Source organism: Balaenoptera acutorostrata, chromosome 9, assembly GCF_949987535.1.
Source record: "Balaenoptera acutorostrata chromosome 9, mBalAcu1.1, whole genome shotgun sequence".
Taxonomy (NCBI): Eukaryota; Metazoa; Chordata; class Mammalia; order Artiodactyla; family Balaenopteridae; genus Balaenoptera; species Balaenoptera acutorostrata.
This window is the reverse complement of record NC_080072.1, coordinates 5,528,898-5,555,208: the sequence shown is the minus strand read 5'-3', so window position 1 is coordinate 5,555,208 and position 26,311 is coordinate 5,528,898. Positions and strand designations below refer to the sequence as shown.

Genomic DNA, 26,311 nt, shown 5'->3' with positions numbered 1-26,311 from the left:
ACCCCCCCCCCCCAAAAAAAAAACCAAACTATATTCACATTGTTGTACAACCAATCTCCAGGACTTTTTCATCTTGCAAAACTAAAATTCTACACCCATTAAACAACTCTTCATTTCCCTCCCTCTCCCCACTCACCTATCATTCAACTTTGTCTCTATAAATCTGACTACTCCAGGTACCTCATATAAATGGAATCATGTAGTATTTGTCTTTTTGTGAATGACATTCATTTACCATATTGAGGTACTTTTATATATACTAGTGGATTTAATTAGCTGAACATTCATTTAGGATTTTTCATACCTATATTTATTAGTAAAATGGGTGTATATTTTTCTTGCCTTATGGTGTAACTATCGGGTTAGAATCAAGATTAAAATAGCCTCATAAAATATGTTGGTTGGCTTTCCCTCATTTTCCATTTTCTGGAGCAATCTGTATAAGATACAGACTACTTGTTGCTTCAGAATTTGGCAGAAGTTGCCTGAAAAACTTCCTGTGTGGGTAAAAAAAAAATAAAAGCTGAAAACAAACAAAGCATGTTTCCCTTTCACCCCAGAGGTTACACCTCTCTCAGGGGACTTTTGGGGGAGAAATGAACTAGCATAAATATCTGAAGCCCTTAGCACGTGGGACAAAGGGGACGGACAATAATTCTTCGCAGTTATGAGGATGGAATGAAGACAGTGCACAGGTCCCAAGACATTCCCTTTATTCGGTTACCTAAACCTCGAAAGTGGGAGCAGAAAACTCTTACAGCTATTCTTCACAGCTAGTTTTCAGAGGCGGAGAGAAATGTTGTACTACCCCCGAAGTGCCTCACTTCTATCATTCCTATATTTCCTAATACTCACTGGGCAACTACTATGTGCCAGACACCGCGGAGGATTCCATGGTGACGACACACCCAGCCAGGACCCCACAAGGGACTCTCAGTCTCTTGGGGAGTTTACGGTTCCCACAGGAACGCAGAAATCCTCCATCCTCTCTTTCTTACTCCTAGTTTTACTTATTTATTTATTTATATTTAAAGATTAAAATCCAGGATGCAAAAGTCACGACTATGGTGCTAGGTATGCTAAAAGAAAAAAACCCAGAAAGGAATACACAAAAATAGTAGTTTTAGGAGGTGGCATTACCGACGGGCCCCCAGCCCCCGCTCCATCCTAGTTCTGTAACGCTGTTATACTACTCCTACAACTTAAAATAGAGTGGCACACGGCCACTTGGGAGGGCCCAGTCTATATCAGTTCAATGACACAATTGCTAGGGACGCCCCCGCCCCGCCCGGCCGACTCTGGCCCCGCCTCTCTCACCTCCCCTAGACAGTCTCAGGCCCCGCCCCTGGTCAGACCCGCGCGCTCAGCCGCAGCGCAGAGAACCAATCACTGTCCGTTTCCACGTTCAGGCCCTTTACGACGTCTGCCCTTAGCCAAAATGGCGCCAGCTCGGAAGTTGCCGAAGTTGACGAAGCAGGTCCGGAAGCTGCCGAGCGAGTCCGGAAGTTGCCGAAAGAGAGCAGCGGGGAAGGAGGATGGCGGATATCATCGGAAGACTCCGGGAGGACGGGATCCAAAAGCGTGTGATAAAGGAGGGCCGAGGAGAGCTCCCTGACTTTCAGGATGGAACCAAGGTTCGTGTTTATCCCCTTCCCTTAACCGTCCGTGGCGCGCTGCGCATGCGAGGCGGGAGGAGGCCGTAGGCGAGAGATTGCGCATGCCCAGATAGCAGTGGTCGGTGACCCTACCTCTCACATGCCGAGCTCGACGCTGATTGGTCTGGATTTAAGTAGAGGGTGAATTCGGATGCGTCTGCCCCGCCCCCTGGCTTGGCCATGTGGCCACGTTGGTTGGGGAGGCCCTCAGTCATTATAAACAGGTTGCGGGAGGTGGGAGGGTTGACCCTGTTGCTTGCACAGACCCAGCGCTGGAGAAGACCCTAAACCGGAAACCTGGGCTCTGGGAGGGGTCCCTCGTTTGCAAGGTTCAAAATCTATAGACGGAAGGGCCTTCTGAAAACACAGACCAGCTCCCATTTCTTAGACGGGAAAATTGAGGCCCTGGGACGCACCAACCGAGAGAACAAACAGGCCCAGAGGTTGGGTCTGCCAGACCAGAATCCTTTTGGCAGCTTTCCGAGTGCTCTTCGTGGCATTGCTCGGGACAGATAAAGGCTGGGAAATAAAGAGCCTCCCATCTTCCTCCTTTGCACATCCAGGCCCCCACCTCCAGCCTCTCTGGCCCCTTCCCCCAAACAATGTACATCTCCAGGCTTACCTGCTTCTGCTCATGCAGTTCCCTCCTCCTGGAGGGCCTTTCCCTGTTGCCACTTGCCTGTAGAGCAAGGAGCTTCCTGGGGGCAGCCCCCGTGCCCAGCAGAGCAGTCACATAGGACACGCATCTTGAGCGAATGAGTAAAGATCCTGGCCCCCAAAATAACTGAAGTGACATACCTTGTTGATGACTACAACAGTTTAACATTTAAAACATGCTGGGGCCACCAAAAGTAAGAGCTACTGTGCCAGGATCCAGCAGGTAAAGATCCTAGCCTCACTCAGTGTGAGTGCTTTGAGGCAGAGCTGCATAGCCCTAGTGATCAGTGGTACCAAGAGGGATCCTTTCCCAGATGAGAGAAGGGACGTGGATGTGGGTGGATTCCCCCATGGGCTGGGGGGTTGGTGGCCTTGAAGAAGTTCCTGGCAAGGGAGATCCTGGATGGAACAGACACACCAGCTGGAGAGTACACTGTAAAAATAGTGAAGATCTGTGAACAATGACCCTGAAGGAACAGGTACAGGTAGATTAAAAAACCAATCACCGGCATTGATTGAGGGCTCACACGAGCACCGTGCTAAGCTTCACAAATTTATTTTCTTTCATTCTCACAAGAGGGATAGGTGCTATTGTTGACCCCATTTTACTGATGTGGAAACAGAGCTCAGAGGAGTGGCTAGGGGTGGTGGTAAAGAGTGTGGGTTCCTCTAACCATATCCTGTGGAGGGTTCAGTCTTTAGACCTCTTCTCTCTTCACTCGCCCTGAGATGATCTCATCCAGGCTCATCTCTTTTAAAAAACTCTCCATGCCTGGGCCACTCCCAAATGTCTATCTCTAGCCTTTCCTCTCCTTTGAAGTTGATATCCGGCTCCCTACTCACCATCTCCACCTGGATGTCTGGTTGGCACCTCAAACTTCACCTGCTCCCCCCAAGCCTTCCCATCTAAGTTAAGGGCACCTCCAGCCTTTTGGTTGCTCAGGCCCCAAACCCCCCAGTCTCCATGGCTCCTCCTGTTCTCTCACTTCCCACAGAAGATCCTCAGAATACACCGGGGATCTGAGCACTTCTCACCACTTCTGCCACTACCACCCTGGTCCAGGCCGCCATCGTCTCTCTCCTGCGTTATTGCAGTAACCACCTTCCTGCTTCTGTCCTCCCCCCGCTCCAGCCTGTTCTCCTCCCAGCAGCAGCAGCAGCAGAACCCACGTCAGATCATGTCCCTCCTCTGCTTGGAGCCACCCGGTGGCTCCCAACTCAGAGTGAAAAAACAAACTCCTCGCCACTGCCTGCAGGCACTGTGGGGTCCATCCTTGCTGACCTGGTGACCCCGTGATGCACAACTCCTCGCCCTTGTTCACTCTGCTTCTGCCACACTGGCTTCCCGTTTTGTGAGCACACCACACGCTGTCCCTCTGCAAGGCTTTTGCACCTGCTATTCTCTTGACCTAGAAAGTTCCCACCCCTTCCTACCCCAGCATCTGCCTGGCTTGCTTCTCCCTTCAGATCTCTGGGTTTTTTTTTTGGCCACACAGCACAGCTTGTGGGATCTTAGTTTCCCGACCAGGGATCGAACCCGGGTCCCGGCAGTGAAAGCACTGAGTCCTAACTACTGGACTGCCAGGGAACTCCCTCAGATCTCTGCTTAAATGTTGTCCTCGCAGAGACTCCTGCCCCCTAAACTCACCCTGCCTTACCCTGCTGCATTTTGTTTTCTGATCCATAGCACTTAGCTCGACCTCACACAGCACATTTTGAGGCCCATCTCTTTCCTCTAGAAGTTCCATGTGAGCTCCACGGGGGCAGGGACTTTTTTCTGTTTTGTTCACTGCTGGGCCTAGCACAGAGCTCAGGCATGTAGTAGGTGCTCAGTAAATATTTGTTGAAAGAATGATTAGTGCCAGACTGCTTGGGCTCCTGTCTCAGCCCGTCCACCCACTAGCCATGTGATTTGGACCCCTTCCCTCTCGGTGACAGCATCCTCACCTGGGTGGTGCGGTAAAGCCAGGTGTAAGGTTGGGTGGTGACCCCTGGGAGAGCCCTGTCCCTTGTGCCATCTGCAGGCTGCGAGCTGGGCTTGTCCTTGGGGGATGGGGGAAGGCTGTGCCCTTGTCTGATCGCATTTGCGGCCCGCAGGCCACGTTCCACTACCGGACTCTGCGCAGTGACGAGGAGGGCACCGTGCTGGACGACAGCCGGGTGCGCGGCAAGCCCATGGAGCTCATCATCGGCAAGAAGTTCAAGCTGCCCGTGTGGGAGACCATTGTGTGCACCATGCGGGAGGGCGAGATTGCCCAGTTCTGCTGCGACGTCAAGGTACCCGATGCCCTGTGCCTGCCTGCATCTGTCTGGCCGCGCCCAATGGCTAGGCCACCACCGACTCCCTCCAGGGCACCACACCACCAGGACACTGGCATCCTGGCCCCTATTCCACTTTTTCCTCTCCCTTAGCCGGACTGCAGCCAGGGACTGGCTCGCAAATGCAATGACCCACACAACTCCTTGCTTCAAACCCCTCTGACTCCTGGTCACTCTCGAGCTAAAGTGTAAGCCATAGATGCTCACATGGCCCTGCAGGGTCTCCCTCCCACTCACCTCCCTGTGTTTCCATCCCTTTCTTGGCCAAGATCCTCCCTCCCACTGCAAACTGAATTCCTGGGTCACCACCCCCAGGAAGCCTTCCCTGACTACTGGTGGTTGACTTGAACCCCTTCTCTAGGTTCTCCAGCCCCTCATGCTCTGCATGGCCAGGATCTGGTCCTCTGTCTGCATGTAAGCTACTTCAGGGCAGGGATTGGGCCTGTTTACCTTCAAAATGCGCATAGTGGGCCAGCCCAGAGCCAAGACTCAGAACATATCTGCTGGCTGGATGAATGTTAGCCAAGCAGTCTGCCCTGTGCAGGGTCAGTGAGAGGAGCTGGTTAGACTGAGGGGAGGGTGGTCTGGCTCCCACCATCCCAGCAGATGTTCCTAGTAAAAGGTCAAAAGCTAGGTCCCCAGGAATTCCCTGGCGCTCCAGAGGTTAGGACTCAGCACTTTCACTGCCGTGGCCCCGGGTTCAATCCCTGGTCGGGGAACTAAAATCCCACAAGCCTAGTGGCCAAAAAAAAAAGAAAGAAAAGCTAGGTCCTCTATGCCTGAGGGTCTCCCCTGAGGGTTTTGAGGTTGCTGCCCTAAACCCACTTTGGAGATAGGCCCTGAAAGGGGTGGAGATGGGGCAGGACAGAAGAGACGCTGGGAACAGAATGTGGAGGGAGCCCAGCTTGTGGGCTGCAAGCCTGGGAGGAGGAGGAAGAGGTAAGAATTCCACTGGGCTTGTAAGGACAGGGGAGACCGGTTGACAGCGGGAGTGTGTGTTTGTGTGGAGGTTGGCGGGGGTAGGTGCTTGGCTTGGTTTGGTGGCCACAAAGTGTGGCAGGAGCTGAGGCCCGCACCGGGCTGGAGGGCTGGGAGGCTGGAGGAGTCCCGAGGGAAATGTCCTCCTGTGTTTCTCCTGAACCAGTTCCTGCCCCTCTCTGGGCCTCAGTGTCCTTTCTCAGATGGTGATGGGGCAGGGGGCTGGGCCTCTTGGGCCGGTGACCAGCCAGCCCATTGGTGCCCACTCACCCTCCGGCAGCATGTGGTCCTGTATCCGTTGGTGGCCAAGAGTCTACGCAACATTGCAGCTGGCAAAGACCCCCTGGAGGGCCAGCGGCACTGCTGCGGCATCGCCCAGATGCACGAGCACAATTCCCTGGGCCACGCCGATCTGGACGCCCTGCAGCAGAACCCCCAGCCTCTCGTCTTCGACATCGAGATGCTTAAGGTGAGGGGCCACCAAGCCCCAGGCACCTCGCCAAACTCCCACTGCCCAGCTTCAGAGCGGCTGCTGGTCCCACCTGCCTGCCCAGAGTTGGTGGGCTCACTGACTGTTGGTTGGGCTTGGGGTGGGGCAGGTACAAGGACACCTTTGTGGAACCCCTGGCAGTGCCCTCCCCCTCCTTCAGGTCTCTGCAAGGGCAGAGATTTTCACCATCTTGTTCACTGCTCTATTTCTAGAACCCCGCACAGTGCTGGGCACGTAGGAGATGCTACATAAACGTTTGTTGAATGATCAGTGAATGAACAAGTGATTCTGTTTCCGGTATCCAACATCCCAGGCCCGGCCAGCCCAGAGGCTGGCCCTGGGCCCTGACTTGGCCTACACCCCGGCAGGTGGAGAATCCTGGCACGTACCAGCAGGACCCATGGGCGATGACGGATGAGGAGAAGGCAAAGGCAGTGCCGGTCATACACCAGGAGGGCAACCGGTTGTACCGCGAGGGCCGCGTGAAGGAGGCTGCCGCCAAGTACTACGACGCCATCGCCTGCCTCAAGAACCTTCAGATGAAGGTGCCGCCTGGAGGCTGCAGTGGGTGGGTGGAGGGGGTGAGGTGGGGCCAGGGGGCCCAGGTTTCAGCATCGTTTGCCCTCTCCCTCCCCCCATGCCCCCAGGAACAGCCTGGGTCCCCTGACTGGATCCAGCTGGATCAGCAAATCACACCACTGCTGCTCAACTACTGTCAGTGCAAGCTGGCGGCCCAGGAGTATTACGAAGTGCTGGACCACTGCTCCTCCATCCTCAATAAGTATGACGGTGAGCACCGGGCACTGGGCCGCCAGGGTGGGCCAGCGGGCGGTCAGTAGAGCAGCCTCTTCCGTAACCACTGGGCACCGGGGCACGAAACTGAGCCTTTAATATCACCCCCATTCTGAAGTCCCATGGGAACCCAACCAAATATCGTCCACCCAGGCAGGGCCATGGGCCCTGTTGTGCCAGTGAGATATGAATGGGGGTTCGGGGTGGGGTTGGCATCTTCATGGGCTCCGTCCCATGATGGGCCCCTGGTGCCAGAAGTCAAGACAGGGAGCTGGCTGGTCCCCCCTTCATGCCCTTGTGTGCCTGCTGCCCACTGGCACCCCCTGCAGACAACGTCAAGGCCTACTTCAAGCGGGGCAAGGCGCACGCGGCAGTGTGGAATGCCCAGGAGGCCCAGGCTGACTTTGCCAAGGTGCTGGAGCTGGACCCCGCCCTGGCGCCCGTCGTGAGCCGCGAGCTGCGGGCCCTCGAGGCAAGAATCCGGCAGAAGGACGAGGAAGACAAGGCCCGCTTCCGGGGCATCTTCTCCCACTGACAGGGCCCTGCTGGCCCGGCCACCCTGCCCAGCTCACTGCTGCTGCTCCCAGCCCACCCGCCCCCGCTGTATCATGCTTCTCTGTATATAAAGGCCTTATTTATCTCTCTCTCTCTCTCTCTCTGGGCCTGCCGAGCTGATCCATTGGGAGAGCTGGGGTCATCACCCCTCATTTCCTGGTCCTTGGGTGGTTTGGGGAGGCAAAGATTTGGGGTTCTAATCCCAGCTCCCCATTCACCAACTCTGAGATCTCTTTGGGCCTCAGTGTCCCTGACAGAGAAGTCAGGGTGGTCTCTGTCACAAAGGAAGTGTTTCTTGCTGGCCAGGGCTAAGGTGCCTGGGAGCTTTCAGTCTTAAGGGGGAGACGAAGCAAGTGCAAGCCAGGAGGCCTAGTGTCCGGGTGAGGTGGGCTCCCAGTGCAGCCCTCTCCCCTCCGATCCCATGGCCTCAGCTAATGCAGGCAGAGGTTCCAGTGAGAAGCCAAGTGTGGGCCCCTGGGAACTGAAAGGCCAGCCCAGGTGGTGAGGGGAGGGCGGGGGTAGGCAGACTCTCCAGGCCCCAATCCTGGCCCTGTCCTCTGACCCGTTGCGTGACCCTGGGCACATCCTGGCCCCTCTTTGCCCTTCAGCATCTCTCTTGAACTGGCAACTATGGGCCGGGTTGCCCTGTGATGCCAAGCAGGTGGGCAATCAGGTGGGATGCGGGTGGTGTTTATTTTCATGGATTTACACACACTGGAAAAGCCTCTGGGCCCTTGCTGCTCCCTCCTCCCACCCCCAGGGCTGGGTACCCCAACGTGAAAGGGAACTAACACCGAGGGGCAAACAGAGGTGCAGGATGTGGGGCTGGGGGCCCAGCCTTCCACATGTGGCCACTTGGGCCTCTCAAGTGTGTGAGTAAATAACCCAAGTCCAGCCACAGTTTGGGCCTCACTCTTCGCTGTCTAGCTTGAGGCTGATGCTTCGGGCCTTGCCTCGCGCCAGGGTGGTGGGCGGCGTCCCTGGGCCCTCCCGCTCTGCCTGGCTGGGGCCCCTCGAGCGAAGCAGCTGGCTCTGTTTTCGGAGGAAGTCCACAGGGGCAGCCCCGCCATAGCTGCTCTTGGCCAGGGCGGCCCTCGAGGGTCCCACGGGGGCATGAGGGTGGGAGCTGGCCTCCAGTTGGCCCAAGTGGGCCACATACCCATCTGACAGGAACTGCGGGCAGAGGTGGGCAGGGATGAGGGGATGGCTGGTCTCAGGCCCACACGCTGCCCTCACCTGTCCTCCCCAGGGTCCTGGGCAGTGCTGGCTGCATTATAGGCCTGGCACAGCCTGACCAACCCCAGGCTGAGCCAGGGCACCTTTACTCCTGGCTCTGCCCCTCTCTGGACCTCATCTTGAGTTTCCTCATCTGTAGAATGGGATTTTGGAAGGAAATAACAGCAGCTAACGTTTAGCCAGCACTTGCTTTGTGCCCAGCCGCGTGCATGCTGATAGGCAGTAAATCACGTGCTCTTCATGAGAGCTGTTGAGGTCTGGTCCATCTTATCATTTCCATTTTGCAGACGAGAAACTGAGGCTCAGAAAGGTCAAGGCCTATGCCCAGAACCGTGCCAAAGTGGAACCAGTACTCAAGGTCTTGAGCGTATTATTAATCCTGGCCTGCCCGGCACCTCCAAGCTGCTTGTGACCCCCGTCCTAGGAGGAGCCCAGGTTCCCTGATGCCAGCCATTCCTCTCACAGCCGCCCGCCCTAGGTGCTTCCTAACACACGGGTGGTCCTTCCGGCCCAGACCCAGGCTTCCACTCCCCACCTTCATCGGTCCTCACCTGGCACTGCGCCTGGAGCTTCCGCACGGCACGGCCCACGATGTAGGTCTGGCCCGGGGGTAGGCCCAGCGCCGCATATACGGCCACGTCTTTGGGGGACCCGTAGCCGGCCACGATGTTCAGTTCCACCTGTGGCCAGAGAGGCCAATCAGCAGCCCCGGGGGGCGGAGTCATGAGGCAGGGGGTGGGGTCTGGTGGGCATCCAGTTCAGAATGTTTCGGGTCGAGGCCATATGGTCTACCTCACCAGGTCCGGCTGGGGTCGGGACCGGCCGTATCTCTCTAGTTGGCCCCAAGGACAAGGGGCCCCTGGGACCACGAGGGCCTTGGCGGTCTGTTAGGTTTCGGGGGCCGATGGGGGTGAGACCAGATGGGCCTCCTCCCGGGGCGACGGCAGGGAAGGGACCCTCCCCAGTCGCCGCACCTCCTGCACTAGGCTCTGCAGAAACACCGCCTTCTGGCGCAGCGGGTCGTGGGTGAGGCCATCGCAGAAGGAGACTACGCCGTGGGGGAAGTTGTGCTGTGACAGCCAGGCCACCACGCGGTGCTTCTGCATGTCGGGCCGGCCCGTTACGTACACGATCAGGTAGCCCGCGTCCTGCCAGTGCCTGCAGGGGGTGGCGGCGGTCAGCTCCACGCGCAGGGGTGGAGACGAGTCACCACGGCGAGCGGGGCGGCCGCTCCTACCTGACCACGTCCACGGCGCCGGCGCGCACCTTGGGGTCGCTGCCCATGATGGAGACGCTGGCGGTGAAGGAGCCGTCGATGCTGAACACCACGGCCTCGGTGTTGCGGGCCACGACCGTCAGGCAGCACTCAGCGTATGTGTGGTCGCCCCTACGGCCCAAGGGCTGCTTGAGCGACATAGGGGCGGGGCCCAGAGGAGCCCCGCCCCGCAGAGGCCCGGCCTGGCCCGCGCTCACCTGACCACCATGCGCACCGGGTAAACGCCGATACCCAGCGCACGCTCCCCGGGCACCGGGAAGGTGAGGCGGCCCGAGCTGTTGGTGACCTCGGTGCCAAAGTGAATCCACTTGCCTGACAGCGGCTGCGTCATGATGTAGATGTCCACCTAGCAGGGAGAGGGGGCGAGAGGGTCCCCCTGACGCTGAGCGGAGGAGGGCCAAGGCGGGCCTGTCGTCGGGGGTGGACGGGGTTGGGGGCTCAACCTGGTGGGACTGGGAGCTATCCGTGGGACAGGAGGCAGCACCCGGACCTCCCGCTTGGGGCGAGGTCGGCCCGAGGGCGGCCGGTCTACCCGGGACTGAGGCCTCTGTGTCCTGACCTTCTCTCCGGTGAGCGTGACCACGTCCAAGGGCCCGTACATGAAGCGCCCGTTCAGCACCTGGGGGCGGCCCTCGCACACCACCGTGTCGCTCGCCCGGTGGTTGGAAGTGACGTTCTGGCGGGAGGAGACGGCATGAGCCCGCAGCAAAGACGTGACAGGGATGCGGGAGGTGCTGGTGAGGGGGACCCGCGCCCAGACTGGGGTGCTCGGCCTGGAGGAGGCGGGGCCGCTGCGAGAGAGGGGCGAGGCCCGAGGGGTGGGCGCTTTTGCTGACCCCGATCTGAGGTCATGAGGGCCTCTGTGTGGAGGGCGGTTCCGAGGGGGCGGAGGCATGACAGGATGGGGTGCAGAGGATGAGGAGGTGGGGGGATGGTTAGGGGAGGAGACCAGTGGTACCCAGGGGCGGGGCCGAGGCATGAGGAGGTGGGGCCAGGACCACAGCGGGCGGGATTGGACCCCGGAAGGTCTTGAGGGGCGGGGATCCTGGGGAGAGTAGGCAGGGCCTCGCTCTTGAGGGCTCGAGGGGCAGGGCACGTACCCGGATCTTGACTTGGGTGCGTTTGCGCTGCCACTTCTCCCTGGGGAAGGCCGGGCTGTAGATGGACGGCTCCTCGCACTCGGTCAGCTGTGGCCGCTCCTTCTTGATCACCTGCGAAGAATCGGACCCAGCAAGGCCACGTGAAGGGGGGAAGGGTGCCTGGGGCTGCCCCTCCCCCAGCCCACGGCTCCCCATCATTGTCCGGTTCCCTCTCCCACCCCGCGTCCCTGGGCCCACCTGGCGCAGGATGAAGGCCACCACATCCGCCGACTCCCAGTAGCTGGCGTGGAAGAGGTGGGGCAGCGAGACGGTGGGGAAGGCGGTGAGCGCCTCAGGGCAGTACAGCGAGTAGTCAATCCGCTTGGTCCCCCACCAGCGCTCCAGGACTGTACGGCCACGGTGGGCAGTGAGTCAGGGGTGGCCTCCCACCCCATGCCCACCCGTCTGGCCCCTAATGCTCTTTCCTCCCTCTTTTCTGCCAACCCTGCTGAGTCTGGAGTTGGGTGCTAGGGCACCCTCATTCCAGAGCAAATGCTGGGGGCAAGGATGTTTCAGCTGGGCTTTGAAGGTGGAATAAGTATTCCCTCCCCAGGCTGGGTAGCTGGCTGGCTGACTTACTCTTAACCACCTCACTGGTGGTGCTGGGGGCAGCTGACTGGGCTGGCAGATCATTGCCTAGCTCACTGCCCTTCCAGAAGGCACCGCTGGCAGAGGTGGGTGTTGAGGGCACCAACATCTCCAGCTCCTCCAGAAAGAGGCCTGAGTGGGTCTGCAGAGTGTCAGCTGTGGGTGGAGGGGCGACCTCAGTGGCGGGCTGGGCCAGGCCGCCCTCCTGTCTTCCCACCCGTTTCCAGGACAGCCCGGCCCCCATCCCTCCACCGAGAATCTCCCCTGCCAGCCCTCCCTGGTCGGGTCTTGGCTGAGGCTGAACTGCCCCACATCTGGGTGGAGGTGAAGGGTGGGGGCATCCTCTCCTGTTAGCTCACCCCAACAGCCAGCTGCATTCCTGCCAGCATGACTGCCACCACCACCTGGACCCAGGCCCACTTGTCTCATGGGGCCAAATAGCTACTCACTTGCATGCATACGAGTACACACCCCAAACCAATACACGAACACAAGTGCATGCAGAGACACAATGCATCCCTACACACAGACACAGCAGCCCCTCTCCCCCCAAGTGGTGGGCACCTGCTCTCAGTGTCACCACCTCCTCCCTTCAGCCCAGTTGTCACCACTGCCCCCGACTTCTGGGCAGAGAATGTTAGAGGGTCTTGGGGATCCAAACTGCCCAAGGGGCCAGGGGAGGGCTCCCTGGTCCTGGGAGTGGTGACATGAGAGAGTACCAATGATGTGGGAACTACCTCATGTCTTCTTGGGTGAGGGGGGCCCACACCCATCCCTCACTGTTGGTGCCCTCCTCTTTCTCCCCTTTATTTTGGTTGGTGGCATACCCAGCAGCAGGGATGAGCCGTCTCCCAGGGGGAACTTCTGGTAGCGTGGCACAGCCAGTGGGGCGATGGCCTGGAACTTGGGGGCCAGCAGGGGCTCAAGGCGGGAGGCGCAGGGGTCGGCCGCGTGGAAGAGGTTGTAGATCTGCTCACAGGCTGGCCGCATCTGGGCCACTGGTACCCAGAAGATAAAGGGGGGAAGGGATTCAGCTGGGCATACTGGGAGGTAGGGGTTGTGGGAAGCAGCACCCTGACATGCTGTGTGACCCTGAACCAGCACTTCCCAGACTCTACTCCCTGGGAGGTCACCAGGGTCCTGCTTAAAAGTGAGACAGGTCTCTCGGCTAAAAAGAGATCAGAGCCTTCGATTTGCTGATGTTCAAGATGAAGCGTTCCCCATGCCCGTTGGACCCCTTCTCATGAAGAGCATCCGTGGGTATGAGTTCTTCTGGTGCACTTTGGGACACTTGGCCTTGGCAAGTCCCTTCTTTCTGGGCCTCAGGTTTCCCCTCTCTAGCCAAGCCATTTGTTTGTACAGTGGGGAATGGTATAAACACCCCTGTTTCAGGTGAAACAAAGAGGAGATGGGGGAGGGGCAGGTGAAGCCCACCCCGACCCTGAGGGCTCACCCTCCAACGTGGGCATCACGGTTTTCCGCAGAGCCAGCACCAGGCCCAGAGGGGAGCCAAAGAGGAAGAAGCCGGAGACCTTGAAGTCAAGGCGGGTCGCAGTGGTGAGACCATCAGGAGCCTCAGAGGCGGCAGCGGGTGGGCAGCAGGCTGTGCTTGCCCGCCTGGGCTCCCCAGAGGAGGTGGCTGGGGGCACCGTCTGCAGGCTGGGGGAGGGGAAGGGGTGATCAGTGCTGCTGCTTCCGCAGCCCAGCACAAGCCCAGTTTGGGGTTGATGGGGCAGGAACGTCACCTGTTTTGAGAGCCCTCGGGCTCAGGACTGGCCATGTCGCTGTAGGTGTGCTGGGCAGGCAGCACTGAGGGCTCTGGGCTGGCCCGGCCCAGTCCCTCCACCCCATCTGCCAGGGGATCCCGCACTGGGCCAACCTCCGGGGAGAGCAGCTCATTGTTCTAGACGGAATAGGGGACAGAAACAGCCTTAGGACTGGAGACAGTCGATTTCTACTTTTTTGGAAGTGAGGAAAGAGGCTTGCGGGTTGGGCAGGGACTTAAACAAAGAGTAGAGGCCCAGAGGAGGTGGAATGAGGCAGCAGGGGGCAGGCCGGAGAGAGGGCATATTCCAGGGGCAGAGAACGAGAGCCGGGGAGACACGTGCCTCCTGGGGAGGCGGGTCCAGCCACACTGACCACGCTTCCTCGGCGGCTGCTGCTTCGGCTCCCAGAGCCCGCGCTGGCACTGTGGCAGAGGGCGTCGAAGCCCAGGATTCCACCGACACCGTCCCCAATCAGCACCACCTGGGTGGGAGGGCAGCGCCATCAGGAGGGGCTGCAGCAGAGGCAGGAGGATGGGGGGCTCCGGCGGCAAGTTCCCCGGGGACATCCCTAACTCCTGACCTGCCCGCAGAAGCCGACACCCTCAGACGAGCGCAGGAAGGCGGCGTAGGCCTGGTTAGTGCGGGCAATGACCGTGGCCACAGCGCCCTGGTATCGGGAGGATGAGGTGGCCAGCAGCGGCAGGGCAGCCAGTGGGATGTGGTCCTGGGAGCGGGACAGGCTGTCACCGTCATGGCTGTAGGGGCTCAGGCTGTAGGAGGAGGGGGTGTAATGGATGGGTGGGGGGCCTCCAGGCCCTCCACTGCCCCCTCTAAGTCCCCTTGACCTGTTGGCAAGTCCTAGCACTGGAGGGCCTTTGTGGGGACCATCAGTATCCCAGAGGCCTTGTGATGGAGCCATTGACTAGAAACTGAAGTCCAGCTGGGTAGGTGACTAGCCCAGGTGTTTGGCTTCCTGGCCTCCTCCCCCTCCCCCCATGGGGCCTCTCTGGTCCCAGGAGCCCCCAAGTGGCTGTCCACACCTTGGGGACCCTGTGTGTCCCCCACCCTCCCACCCCTGACCCGTACTTGGAGACAAGGGCATAGGCAGAGGCGCAGATGGGTGGGCAGGGCACCAGGCGCAGCGCCACGTGGCCCAGGGCCTCGGGGAAGTGGACGCGGGTGATGGCCTCGAAGGCCAGGCTCAGCGTCTGCACATCCGCCTGCTTGGAGTTGGTGTCTCCAGGGCCTGAGTCTAGGATGTTGCCGCTGTGCAGGATGAGGAAGAGGGCGTGGACTGCGCATGTCTCCGCCCCTAGTTCCCCTGCTCCATCCAGGCCCTGCGGGGCACAGGGGGGGGTGCCAGGGATGTCAGAGCAGTGGCCTGGCCGGTGGGTGGGCAGAACTGAGACGCGGGGTGGCCGACCATACTCACTTCTGGGTCCCTGGGTGCTCGGGCCCCGTCCCCGATATCTTTGGTGGACTCGGTTCCAGGGTCTGCAGGATGGGGAAAGCCAGAGAAGGAGACTGAGGGGTCTGTGGGGATCCCCTCATCTGGTACTTCTGGTACCGCTGCTCTGCTGTCTGCCTGAGCACCCGCCCACCCCCACCCCCATCTTCCTCTGACCTTCTCCTCTCACCCGACTCTCCCAGGTCATTGCATGTTTCTGCGTCTTTGCACATGGCCAGTCCTGCTGCTGACAGGCATGCTTCTCCGCACAAGGCCTTTTTGCCTGGAAAATTCCTTCTAATCCTGCCCTGTCCAATATGGTAGCCACTAGTCACATGTGCCTATTTAAACTGAAATGAATTAAAATACAATACAAAATTCAGTTCCTCAGTCCCACTCGCCACATTTCAAGTACTTGCTAGCCACATGTGGCTACTGGCTAGAACATTTCCATCATCTCGGAAAGTTCTTTTGGACAGAGCTCGTCCAATCCTTCAAAATCCAGCTTAGACAGCACCTCCCACATGAAGCCTTCCTGGACTCCAAATGAATTCCTCCATTCTTTGTGCTGTGTCTGAACCCTGAATACACGCCACACATCCATCCATCTACTCATTATCTGCTCGTTATTCGTCTGTGTATTTAATGAGCACCCTTTCTGGACTGACATTCCTCTTAGGACCCCATTAAACTTAGGAACGAGTTGTTCTCCAAGTTCCCACCGCAAACGGAGTGCTGCTGGCTGGCAGCTGGGTGCGGGATCTTTACCTGGCGTCCCTTCTGCCTCCATGGGGCAGGCAAAGGCGTCGATGAAGTCATTGGAGTTCCACTTGGTCATTTCCTTGGGGAAAACCTCGTCACTGTCCGAGAAACCTTCTGAAGGGACCAGGGGCTGCGTCATGGGCTGGCGGGAGCTGCTCAGGGACCCCCCCCTCCCCCAACAGGTCTGGGGTGCTGACCGTGGGCATCAAAGAACTCCTCCTCAGAGCTGTTCTCAGAGTCTCGGGCGATGTTCTGCATGCGCCACTCGGACAAAGTCTGGGGAGACACGCCCCCTGCAGGGCCACATCGGCCTCAGCCTGGGAGTCCAGCCTGAGGGCCGCCCCCTCCCGTCCCCGCGCCTCAGCCTCACCTCCGTGCTGCGACGAGTAGGAGGAACGGGAGGATGAGGACCACTGCTTGCCGAAGCTGGCATCGGGCGAGGCATCGGGGCCTGGGGGCGCCTCGGGCCCGTCGGGGGTGCCAGCACGGCTGGCCCCAGCCCGGGCCTCAGTGCTTGGCTTCCCGGGAGGCTGGGCCTCGGGCCCCTCACTGCCTGAGCTGCACTTGGCCATGCGCTGTGCCAGCATGCGGGCGGTCTCTTCCTCCAGTGCCCGGATATCAGCCATGCTCAGCTCTGTCCACTCGTCCTGCCAGCACCAGGCCTGGCGGTGGGCCCGCAGCATCACCCGACGCAGACCTGTAGGCGCCCAGGCATCAAAGCCATGCCCTCCCCACCCACATGCCCCAGCCCCGAGTTTCCCTGCCACTGCAGCCACATGTCCAGCCCATGAGTTCAGGTAATGGCTCCCCTGGGCACACCACCCACCCAGGGCCACAAAGTAGGGCACGGTGAGCACGGTCCGGGAGACGGGAGTGGAAACTGGTGCATTTGTCTTCCTGCCCCACCTCCCTCCCTGCCCACTGCCTCTTTTGTCCCTCTGGACACCCCAACTCTGAGCGCTGAGCCCACCCCGACACCCTGGGAAGCTGGGAGCAATGTTTGTTTTTGCTTCTTTCAGCTGGCTTCCTGCTGACTTCTTCAGAGGAGTTAACAATTAAGGCGTTGATAGTTAATGAAATTGTTGATGGTTAATGAAGGTGTTAAGAGTTAATGGAAGTGTTGGCACTTAATGAAGCAAAACATGATACCCATTCTGGGATAGTCTCATCCTAAGCATAGGGATAAAGTTAGAGACTTCAATATCTAGGAAATAAAATCATAATGATTGAATTATTGTTATAAACTTCTGGAAGGAAATACATCAGAATCTTAATAGTGGTTATATGTGGGTGAGTTTCATTTTTTTAATTTGTGCTTTTTGGCATTTTTCCAAATTTAAGATAAGGTGCCTGTATTACTCTCTGAGCTAAATTTCCTCATCTGTAAAATGGGAATAGTAATTGTCCTTACCTTGAGGGGTGTCGGGGGTGTTAAAGGAGATCTTGCATGGGAAGTGATTAGCAGAGAACTGGGCAAGTGATGATCAATATTAGCTTTTTACTATCTGGCCCAACCTCTTCCTCATTTACAGAAGGGAATATTAAGGCGCAAAGATGGGAAGTAGCTCCCTGGAGGAGAGGTTCCATGAGGGTCCGTGGTGGAATGGAATCCAGGTCCCTGGACACCCCCATCCTTCTACCTGCAGGTAGTCGACCCTCAGACCTGGGAGGTGGGGCAGGGCTGAGCCACAGGAACTGTGGGGTTAGTTTTAGGCGGAGCATGAAACAGGGCCTCCTGGATACCAGGGCCAAAGGATGGGACTCGGAGAGAACGACAGAGTCGCAGCTTTGGCCTGCACTCCTTAGCGTGTTGCAGGTTAGAGCTGGTGACCCTCCTGAGAGTCTCTAAGTCTCGCTTGACCCACAGAACACTGGAGAGTCTTAGAATTTTAATGGATGAGAAGCAGCATCTCTGAATGTCAGAACCGGCACGGACCTCAGAGATCACGTTGTCAGCTTCTTGCCCTCCTGACTCTCACCCGGACCTCAAGGCTAGGCTCCCCCAACCCCCAGCTAGGCTGTGCTGCTCCCCTCTGCCTCAGTGCCCACCACATCAAATGGAAATGACGGCTTTATGTTTCTGTGTCCCCAGCAGACTGGGAGCATCCCTGGCTCAAACGCGCGGCCTGGTGCACGCTGAGTAAATAGAACCTCCCGAGGCTGGGCGCTCACCGACATCATGGATGAACTGCTCAATCTTGGCCTGCATGCCCCAGTAGCGGAACTCAACCTTGCACAGCTTATAGGCGCACATGAGGGGCCCCGTCTGGGCTGCTGTGCGTGCCCAGTCGTCAGCCAGCGGTCCTCGGCCTGTCTTGGCCGAGCGGTACAGCCGGGGGTCTTCTTCCGCTTTGTACTCGCCTGGGGCCACTGCGTCCCGCACGATGTCGATGGTATCTGGGGGGGTTCCGGCAGCACTAAGCAACACCAGCCCCCTCCGGCCCCGGCCACTCCTCCCCCACCTCGGGACTGGGAGGGCAGCTTTCCATGCACAGGAAGCCTAGACCGGGAGAGAGCCTGGGACTTGTCAGAGGCCGCCTGTGGAGGTGGCAGGTGTCCTGAGAGGGGCTCCACGGTCCCCCCGCTGGCTCCAGGCCTCACCCAGGATGCGCTGTCTCCGCTCAGCCCCACTCAGGTTGAAGACATTCGGCTGCTGCCCCCCATCAGGCAGGTAATAGGTCTCTATTTCAATGGAGAATTTCTCCACAAAGGGGCAGGTGTACCTGGGCAGAGGGTGGGGGTGAGGGTCACGGCTGTGCCCACCAGGGCTGTTCCCCTCCTGGCCCCAGACCTGCCCCACCCACTCACCGGGTGCGGGTGTAGGGATAGGCATTCCAAGACTCCTCCTCCACCTGCAGGGCGGCCTTGGGCAGCAGTGCCCGGAACCAGCCTGGGATGTGGGAGCCCACGTGGTACACCTTGTGTGTGTACTGCCCACTGCCACCGGGCCCATCCGTGTAGGGCCGGTTGGCCAGGATCTCCACGCCACTGCCCTCACCACTTGACTCTTCTCGGCTCTTTTTCTGCAGCCCAGGGCAAGAGTAGAACGGGCAGCTCAGCCCCAGATCAGCTCCTGGGATGGGATCCCCAGCTAGGCCTGGTCCCCTGCGCAGCTCTGAGGCCCTCGTCCCAGCCGTTCTAACTCTCTGAAACCCGACCCTGGTCCCCTGTAGCTCCTGGGGTCAGGATTACAGTTGCTGTCCAGTCCCCTATGGGGTTCTGCAAGCCAGGACTCATCCAGTCATTCAAGTATTTGTCGTCTGCTCTATTCCAGGCATTGTTTGGGCTTATATTAATTGGGATCTGCTGATGTACAGAACAAAGACCCCTGCCTGCCCCTGTGCAACTTACGTTCCAGTGGAGGGAGACAGATAACAGACAGAAAACAAAAAAAAGCAAATTAGAAGGTGCTAAGTGCTGTGGTAAAAAGAAAGCACCGAATAGGGTAAGGGGGATAGGGCTGGGGGTTGCAATTTTGATAGGATGGTCAGGGAAGACCTCATTGAGAAGATAACATGACCTTGATCTGAAGATGACCTGGGGGAAGGGAGGGTGCTGAGCGAGTGTGAGGTGGGGGCACTATTCGAGGCAGAGGGAAAGCCAGCGTAAGCTCCTGAGGTGGGCGCATGCTGCTTGTGCTGCCGGCAAGGGGCCAGGGTGGGTGGGCTGGAAGAATCAAGGAGAGTAAAAGGGGCCCCCACCTTTCTAGGACCCCAACACCAGCTCCTGCCACACCCCTCATAGTTGGAGGGCACTCAGATCCCGTCCTTACATAGTTCTGGAGTTTGAACTTGGCCCACTTAACCCTCTGAGGCCAGATCCCAGCCCCCTTGCCTGCTCAGACTCTGGTCCCACATTTCTGGGGAGCACATCTGGAACGGGCACCAACCCTCTCCCCTCCCTGAGAGCCTGCTCTGGCTCATTCTTCCCGACGTCCAGGGCCAGACCTCTACCCACTTCCTCTTAGCCCAGACCTCAGCATCTGGGGTCCCTGCCTGCTCCTCTCTATGACAGGTTTGGGGCCTGGTCCTCAGCCCATCTCCCTGACCGCCTGGGGCTGCCAAGGTCCTTCACCCTCTGGGAACCTCTCCCAGTCTTTCCCTACCACCTGGGACCGCTCCTCGCTTTCAGCCTCCCGCTCTTTTGCATCCTCATGCGCTCCTTTGCTTACCCCCAAAGGATTACACATTCTAAGGAGGATTAAAGGAGGTCAGATGGGGGCCGAGCGCATAGGAGGGGCTGGGCACTTGGGGTGGGGAGGCACCGCTAGGCCCTTCTGCCACTCTTCCCGCAGACTTTAACCACCATCACCCCTCCCCCACATCCGACCGGGGAAGCTCTTTCCTCCTCTGGCCTGAGCCCTTCCAAGCCCCAGAGCGGGACTGGAGGGGGATTGAGCTGGGCCCGGCCCCTGGTCCCAGGTGCGGCCTGCGCGCTCCTCCGGATACCCAACATGAAGAATACCTCCCCCCACCCCGCGCCCTGGTCGCCTACTTCCCACCGCCCTCACCTGGATCATGTAGAGCTGGGCCACCTGGTACTCGTCCAGGCTCATGGGCAGCACAATGTGGTACTCCTTGATGAGCATCCTGAAGGCGCTCGGCCGGCGGTGCGCGGCCTCCGCTCCCGCTGGCGCAGGACACCGCGCGGCCGTCAGTGCGGGGCGGCGGCGCGCGGCCCCGAGCCCTGCGCGACGGCCGAGGGGCTCGGGCCCGGAGACCCCATGCCCGGGCTCGCCGCAGGGGAGGCAGAGGCGAGCCCAGCTCTGCAGCCAGCGCCGCGGGGGGCCGGGAGCCTCGGCGAGGCTGAGCGCTGACCTCTTTTCCGCGCAGCCCCGCCCCCCTCCCGCCCATCGCCACGGCAACCGCGCGCTGACGCTGGCCCCCAGGAGCCGCGGGCTCAGGCCGGCGGGCTGGCGGGCCAGCCTTGCCTCTTCGGCCGCGTCCGCGTCCGCGCCCCTCGGAACGGCATCCCTCGGGGACCCGCCCCCAGGAACCCCCGGGCCCCTCCTTCCGGGCCCGCCTTCCACAACCGGCCCCTCGGGGCCCGCCCCCTGCATCCCTTTCCCCGAGTCGGTCCCGTGTCCCCCACTCTTGGACGTCCACTTAGAACCTTGTCCCTCGGGGTGTCTCTACGCGGAGCAGCCCCGTGAACCCCTCCTCTCAGCATCTCTGTCAGTGTTCCCCACCCCCCGCCCCCGAACCTACCTTCAAAGACCAGATAACTAACACCTCCGCCCCCTAGACCTGCCTTCCCCACCCTGGCCGGCAGCCCAGTCCCCAACTCTCCCCTTCCCAGCATCCTTTCTGGACCCCCGGCACTTGTCTACGCAGCCGCCCCATCATCCTTCCCGAGGGTTGACCCCTCTTCGGGCTGAGGCAGAAGTATCCCACGGGCCGCCGCCCTGAGAGACCCCCCTGCGTCCACCTGCGCCCCGGTTTTGCTGCAGCCCCTACCCACACCTCGCACCCACTGAGCAGGCGAGAGGCCCCCGTTGTCTCCACTTCCCTCTGCTCCCCGGCGTCCCCGTCCCCCGCCGTGCTCTTGGCCCGCCCGCCAACGTCCCGGCTCACCTCTAGTTTAGGGCGGGCGCCCCTCACCCGGTACGGGCGGAGGCGGACGGGCGGCGGGTCAGAGCCCCCAGCGCCCCGAGCCCTGGCCTCGGATTCCAGCAGTGGCCGGACCCTCTGGAGGCGAAGCGCGGGCCCATGGCCCCGACCTTCCTCCAGGTCTGCCCGCCGGTGCCCCTGCTGTCCCTCCCCGTCGCCCGCCGCGTCACTGCGGCCGCCCCGCCCCCTTCCTGGGCCCGGCGGCCCTCCCCCAACCCGGGCCGGGTCCGGGCAGCCCCGCCCGCGGCGGAGGAGGGCGGCCCCATTCTTCCTTCCCCTAGGCGGCGGGGGAAGAAGCCCTTCTCCAAAGGCTGGCGCTTCTTAGTCCCGCTGTATTCTTTGGGATCCCCAAAGCACTCCGGGTTCCCACCTCCACCCTGGCCCAGCCCTCCTGTGTGCTATGGAAATATGACAGAGTCCCATCCCCAACTTTCCAGGCCCTTGGATCCTGGGGCCCAGGGTGGGGTAAATGCCTCACCGTCCAAAGTGCAGCCAGAAGCTGGTCTCTGACTTGCCTCTACCTAGCTGGTGGGGTTCCAGTGCCCCAGACCTCTAGGGTCATTCAGCCACACACACAGGCAGAGGCCTGCAGTCACTCCAAATCTTTGCGCTAGTCCCTGAATGGGGCCCCATGGCTTTTCCCACCTATATCTTCTGGGTCCACAAGTCTGGTCAATGGCCACCAGATCCTGCGCAAAGGCTGAGACAGCCTAGGGCTGGGCTCGTGGGACCGCACCCCGTCAGCTACAAGGCACTGGGACAGCGTATGGCAGCACCGAGCTGGGTCTCACCCATGTTGGAAACCAGTTCCCTCTCCTTGACTGTTTCTCAGGTCCTGTGGGGAGGGAAGCAGCAATGCTCCCTTTCTTTCCTCTCTGAGGACTCAGAGATGGGGTGTATTCAGAGCCTCCAGGGCTGATGCCGAGCTTAGGATGTTAGGGCATTAAGGCATGTGAGGGTGTGGCTTAAGTGAACTGGCATTTCCACCAGCGAGGCACTGCTAGTCCAGAGAAAGAACCCTCTAGGCTCAGGCTGGAGACAGTGCCCTCCAGCTGTGGAGGCAGCCAAGGCCCTGCGCTGCCCCCTGGTGGCATCACGTGAAGGAGGGCAGGGCGCTCAGCTACTGGAGCTCAACCCTTTCCACTACTTACAGCTGGAAGGCTGAGGGCCAGAGAAGGGCAGGGTTCCACCCAAGGTCAATGGACAGTGGAGGCAAGGCAAAGCCAGGCTCCGTGGGCCTCTCTCCCACCCACTGCACCTCACCTTCTGCCCATCCAGGCTTAGCAAAAGCACCAGACTCAGAAAAACTACGAGCTGAGAGAACAACTCCAAATTATCTTTTATTTATACAAAAAGGGCATATTTAGCAAAAGACACACTGAGAAAAGAGTCGCCATGGCCCAGGAGACAGGGCAGGGAGGCGACAGGCCTTCTGAGGCCCTGCTGGGGAGAAGGGGTCTGGGAAAAGTGGTGAGAAGTCCTGGGTAAGTGCTGAGTGGTGGGGGCCACAGAAAGGAGAAAGCTCCAGTCGGATCAACACTGTTGGCAGGTCATGGATGGGATTCACAGTGACCTCGCTGCTAACTCTTTTGGGGGTTTCCAGTTAGTGCTGCCGACTGGAGTGAGAGCCGCCCACTGGTTCCTGGAGGGCACCCACCAAAGGACACAGGACAGGAAGCCCAGGATGGGAAGTGCAACTCGGGGTGAAGGCCAGGGAGAAGCAGGTGCTCTGCAGTGGCCAGGAAAGGTCCAGATGCTGAGGCGGAGTCGAGTCCTGTTACGTGCGGGCGTTCCGCTCTGTCTCTGCCAGGCACTCTCTGACTAGGGCCCGGGCATGGATGATGCCTGGGGTGTGGATGCGGAAGTAACATACAGGATCTCAGCGACCCTCCACAGTCCCAAGTTCACCCGCCAGTGGAAAACACCCTCCCTCTCCACCCCCTTTCCTTTCAGTAAAAGGAACTACAATCTAATGAGGGGCTGGATGAGATTAGAGGTTTAGAGGTTAATCCTCAGATTTGCCCTGTTGAAATACAAACTCCCTGGTCCTTCCCTGGAAATTAACTCAATGTCAATTCAATTTAAAACGCCTCTCTGGGGGACTTCCCTGGTGGTCCAGTGGTTAAGACTCCACGCTCCGAATGCAGGGGGCATGGGTTCGATCTCTGGTCGGGGAACTAAGAGATCCCGCATGCTGCATGGTGTGGCCAAGAAAACACAAAAAACAAACCAAAAAACCCCGCCTCTCTGGATAGTGATCCTGGCCCTAGTCTAGGCTTGGCTCAGGTGGCCTCCAGATGTCTTTCCTTCCCTACCTAGAGAAGGATTGTCCAGTGTTTGTCTCCGGGCAGGGGTGGTGGGCCTGGCCTCACTTACCTCTCTTCAGGCGCTCCATGGCGCTCTTGCTACCAGCATAGGTGGGCCGGATCTCTTTGCCCATCTCCTCTATGACCGACAGCAGGTCGGTGTAAGTGCTCTGGGAGCCCTGGGCGCCAGGTGGTTTCATTGCCTATGTCAAGAGAACAGGGCAGTGAGCTCAGGCCAAGAAGGGGCTCCCAGTCCCCATCCATAGGCAATCCCTCGGCTCCACTCACCTGCACATAGCCCATGGAGGGCGGTCCAAAGTCGTTAAACAGTGGTCTGAAAGGGGCAGCGGCTCCTGGCACCGAGCCCGACGGCGATGGGACACTTCCGGCTGCAACATGCGCCAGTAAGAGGTCAGCGCGGGGCAGGGACGCCTCGCCCCGACGTTCCAAGCCCTGGACCAGATTCGCCCGATTCCCTCCAAAGGGCTTCATTCCAGGCTGCTAAACTTCAGGACAAACCCCTCCCCCCGCGCTTCACCAACAAGCCCTTACGTGACCACGCCCACTTCACAGGCCAGCGAACTGAGGCTCAGCGAGGGTAGGCGGCAGGCCCAGTATTGCAGAACTCAGGCCGTCTTCTCTTCGAGACCTCGACCGCCCGGGCAGGCAAGCAGGGGTGGAGCTGGATCCTCACCTGTAGGGACCGGGGTGCCGGGCCCAGGGGTGCTGGAGCCGGGGGTGCTGCTGGGGGCGGGGGCGATGGGTTTGTAGGACATCCCCAACTCCTGGGTGCGGCAGACGCCGGCCGGCCGCTCCTCCCCGGTTGGCTGCCTGGCCACTCAGCCGCGCTCTGATTGGCAAGTCGGCAGCACGCCCCTGGTAAATAGAGCTCAGGCCGGAAGGGCGGGCGGGCACGAACGCTCCTTCACTCCCGATTGGCGTGCGGAGATGTCACTCGGGCCTTCTCATTGGCCGAGACCGGCCCCAACAGGCCGCAACCGCTGCTGATTGGTGTCCGCCTTCCGGACCTCGCACCTGTCTGCTTCGGATTGGGCGGTGGCCGACGCCCTCCGCAATTGGCGAGTTCGCGGCCCGGGCCGGCGCGCTCTCAATCCGATTAGTCCCAAAGCCCGAGAGGCGGGGCCTCGGAAGCCTGGACCTGGGTCTGGTCCGCCGCGGTTCGCGCCGAGCCGGGCTTCCCGGGCTCGGGTGCCGCCCTCGCGCCTCACTCACGTTGCTTCGTACGTCAGCTTCCCGCTGCCCGGTCCCGGTCCAGCTGGGCTGCTGTCGCCGGCGCCGCCGCCGTCGCCGCCGCGCGCGCGCGCGCGCGCGCCTGCCCTCAGCTCTGGGTGCCGGAGGACGCAGGGCTTTGACGTTCCCAACCCTGCGCCCCACCCCGTGCGCTTTTACGTCACCTTTCACCGGTTCAGCAACCTGTCCTCGATCGGCGCATGCGCCCTTATGAGGCCGCCGTTTGTTCCCATGGCAACGGGTCCGTCACCAACGCTGTTGATGCGCCTTTTCCTCCCAGTTGCCTGGACCTCGGGTCTAGGCTGGCGTGAGGTCCAAGGGCGACCTCAAAGACTCCTCAACCTGCACCCCACCCCCCACCCCCCAAGGCCCCACGCCGGTGCCTCATAATGACAATAGCAGGAACAGCTAACCTTGAATACTTAACTGCATGCCGGGCCCTGTACCATGCGCCGTCCTGGATCATGGACTACAGCACCATCTGGAGTCAGACTGACCGTTCGAATGTCACACCACCTCAGCTAGCGATTTGCCCTTGGGCAAGTTACCTCAATAGGCCTCAGCTTCCCCGTCTGTAAAATGGGGACGCTAATAATAACTATCTCTTAGGGTTGTTATGTGGATTAAGTGAATATTCATAAAATGCTTACTGTTTCATTCTCCTCTTTCCTATCCATTTCTCCACCCAGACCCCTCACCTCAAATCTCATTCCTCACAACTCTAGACCTTAGACTGTCCTCCAAACACTAATCCCTTTTCCCAGGCTACTTCTCAAAACCTCTCTGGCCTGTGTATCTATCATGCCCCCAGGTCGGTAGATTTTCCTCATCCCCAGGACATTTATTTATTCATTCACCCAACAAACATTTTCTGACTCCATCCTCCATCTCAGGCCTTGTGCTGGACAATGATATGGAAATGAACTGGCCGTGGCTTCTGTCCTCAAGGAGCTCCTAGTCTCAAGGAGAGGCAGACAGGGAAGCAAAGCCACACAATAGAGTAAGACAATGTGGAGACTGGGACAGGGCGCATTGGAATTTAGAGGAAGGGGCCTTCCTTGTGACATCACAGAAATTTTCCCAGAGGAGGTGGCATTCAATAGGTGAGTGGACAAATAAACTGTGATGTTTCCATACAATGCACTATTATTCAGCAATAAAAGGAAATATTTAGCCATGAAAAGACACAGGCATATTGCTAAGTGAAAGAAGCCAATCTGAAAAAGCCACATACTGTATGATTCCAATGGTACGACATCCTGGAAAAGGAAAACTTATACAGAAGGTAAACAAAGTACTGGTTGCCGGGGGCTGGTGAGGGGTAAAATTGGATAGGTGAAGCATAGGGGATTTTTTTAGGGCAGTAAAACGGTTCTGTATTATACTGTTATGGTAAATACAAGACGTTAAGCATTTGTCAAAGAGTGAGCTTCAATCACGAACATTTTTTAATGATTTAAAAAATCATTTAGGAGGTCAGGGGAT

At 59.2% G+C, this 26,311-nt stretch overlaps 3 protein-coding genes across 7 annotated transcripts; 1 reads left to right on the top strand and 2 right to left on the bottom strand.

Moving 5' to 3' along the window:
• Positions 1-1,419: 1,419 nt before the first annotated feature.
• AIP (aryl hydrocarbon receptor interacting protein) lies at positions 1,420-7,535 on the top strand. 3 transcript variants are annotated; one of them, XM_057553389.1, is made up of 6 exons: positions 1,420-1,634; positions 4,410-4,589; positions 5,800-6,078; positions 6,468-6,644; positions 6,747-6,888; positions 7,221-7,535. In XM_057553389.1, the coding sequence occupies exons 1-6, from the start codon at positions 1,536-1,538 to the stop codon at positions 7,424-7,426; spliced, it is 1,083 nt and encodes a 360-aa protein (XP_057409372.1). In that variant the 5' UTR covers positions 1,420-1,535; the 3' UTR covers positions 7,427-7,535. The 3 variants fall into 3 exon arrangements, with proteins under 3 accessions (XP_057409372.1, XP_007171134.1, XP_028019548.1); XM_007171072.3 differs by having other exon boundaries at positions 1,445-1,634; positions 5,890-6,078; XM_028163747.2 differs by having other exon boundaries at positions 1,445-1,634; positions 5,890-6,078; positions 6,747-6,880; positions 7,221-7,432.
• A 591-nt stretch (positions 7,536-8,126) lies between these two features.
• On the bottom strand, positions 8,127-21,420 carry PITPNM1 (phosphatidylinositol transfer protein membrane associated 1). Of its 2 annotated transcripts, XM_007171074.3 has the most exons (24): positions 21,234-21,420; positions 20,171-20,289; positions 18,469-18,683; positions 18,262-18,383; positions 17,833-18,057; positions 16,031-16,357; positions 15,858-15,953; positions 15,667-15,774; positions 14,884-14,945; positions 14,538-14,788; positions 14,032-14,221; positions 13,825-13,932; positions 13,431-13,588; positions 13,139-13,344; positions 12,513-12,683; positions 11,677-11,841; positions 11,296-11,444; positions 11,059-11,169; positions 10,518-10,634; positions 10,156-10,304; positions 9,920-10,069; positions 9,657-9,840; positions 9,234-9,362; positions 8,127-8,619 (listed from the first exon to the last, which is right to left on the bottom strand). In XM_007171074.3, the coding sequence occupies exons 2-24, from the start codon at positions 20,246-20,248 to the stop codon at positions 8,356-8,358; spliced, it is 3,735 nt and encodes a 1,244-aa protein (XP_007171136.2). In that variant the 5' UTR covers positions 20,249-20,289; positions 21,234-21,420; the 3' UTR covers positions 8,127-8,355. The 2 variants fall into 2 exon arrangements, with proteins under 2 accessions (XP_007171136.2, XP_057409846.1); XM_057553863.1 differs by lacking the exon at positions 21,234-21,420 and having other exon boundaries at positions 20,171-20,685.
• A 1,164-nt stretch (positions 21,421-22,584) lies between these two features.
• On the bottom strand, positions 22,585-24,972 carry CDK2AP2 (cyclin dependent kinase 2 associated protein 2). 2 transcript variants are annotated; one of them, XM_007171076.3, is made up of 4 exons: positions 24,270-24,972; positions 23,864-23,964; positions 23,646-23,778; positions 22,585-23,114 (listed from the first exon to the last, which is right to left on the bottom strand). In XM_007171076.3, the coding sequence occupies exons 1-4, from the start codon at positions 24,349-24,351 to the stop codon at positions 23,047-23,049; spliced, it is 384 nt and encodes a 127-aa protein (XP_007171138.1). In that variant the 5' UTR covers positions 24,352-24,972; the 3' UTR covers positions 22,585-23,046. The 2 variants fall into 2 exon arrangements, with proteins under 2 accessions (XP_007171138.1, XP_007171139.1); XM_007171077.3 differs by having other exon boundaries at positions 24,128-24,969.
• Positions 24,973-26,311: the final 1,339 nt, after the last annotated feature.

Bases quoted from the DNA above. Each gene is read 5' to 3' on its own strand.
- AIP (XM_057553389.1), top strand. From the start codon at position 1,536: ATGGCGGATATCATCGGAAGACTCCGGGAGGACGGGATCCAAAAGCGT. The intron at 4,590-5,799 runs GTACCCGATGCC...TCTGGGCCTCAG, and splicing joins AGTTCTGCTGCGACGTCAAG to TGTCCTTTCTCAGATGGTGA. The intron at 6,079-6,467 runs GTGAGGGGCCAC...ACACCCCGGCAG, and splicing joins TCGACATCGAGATGCTTAAG to GTGGAGAATCCTGGCACGTA.
- PITPNM1 (XM_007171074.3), bottom strand. From the start codon at position 20,248: ATGCTCATCAAGGAGTACCACATTGTGCTGCCCATGAGCCTGGACGAG. The intron at 18,384-18,468 runs GTGAGTGGGTGG...CCCTCTGCCCAG, and splicing joins TATCCCTACACCCGCACCCG to GTACACCTGCCCCTTTGTGG. The intron at 9,363-9,656 runs GTGCGGCGACTG...CTCTGGCCACAG, and splicing joins TGCAGAGCCTAGTGCAGGAG to GTGGAACTGAACATCGTGGC.
- CDK2AP2 (XM_007171076.3), bottom strand. From the start codon at position 24,351: ATGTCCTACAAACCCATCGCCCCCGCCCCCAGCAGCACCCCCGGCTCC. The intron at 23,779-23,863 runs GTGAGTGGAGCC...CTCTTGACATAG, and splicing joins CCTCCATGGGCTATGTGCAG to GCAATGAAACCACCTGGCGC. The intron at 23,115-23,645 runs GTAAGTGAGGCC...TCCACACCCCAG, and splicing joins CATGGAGCGCCTGAAGAGAG to GCATCATCCATGCCCGGGCC.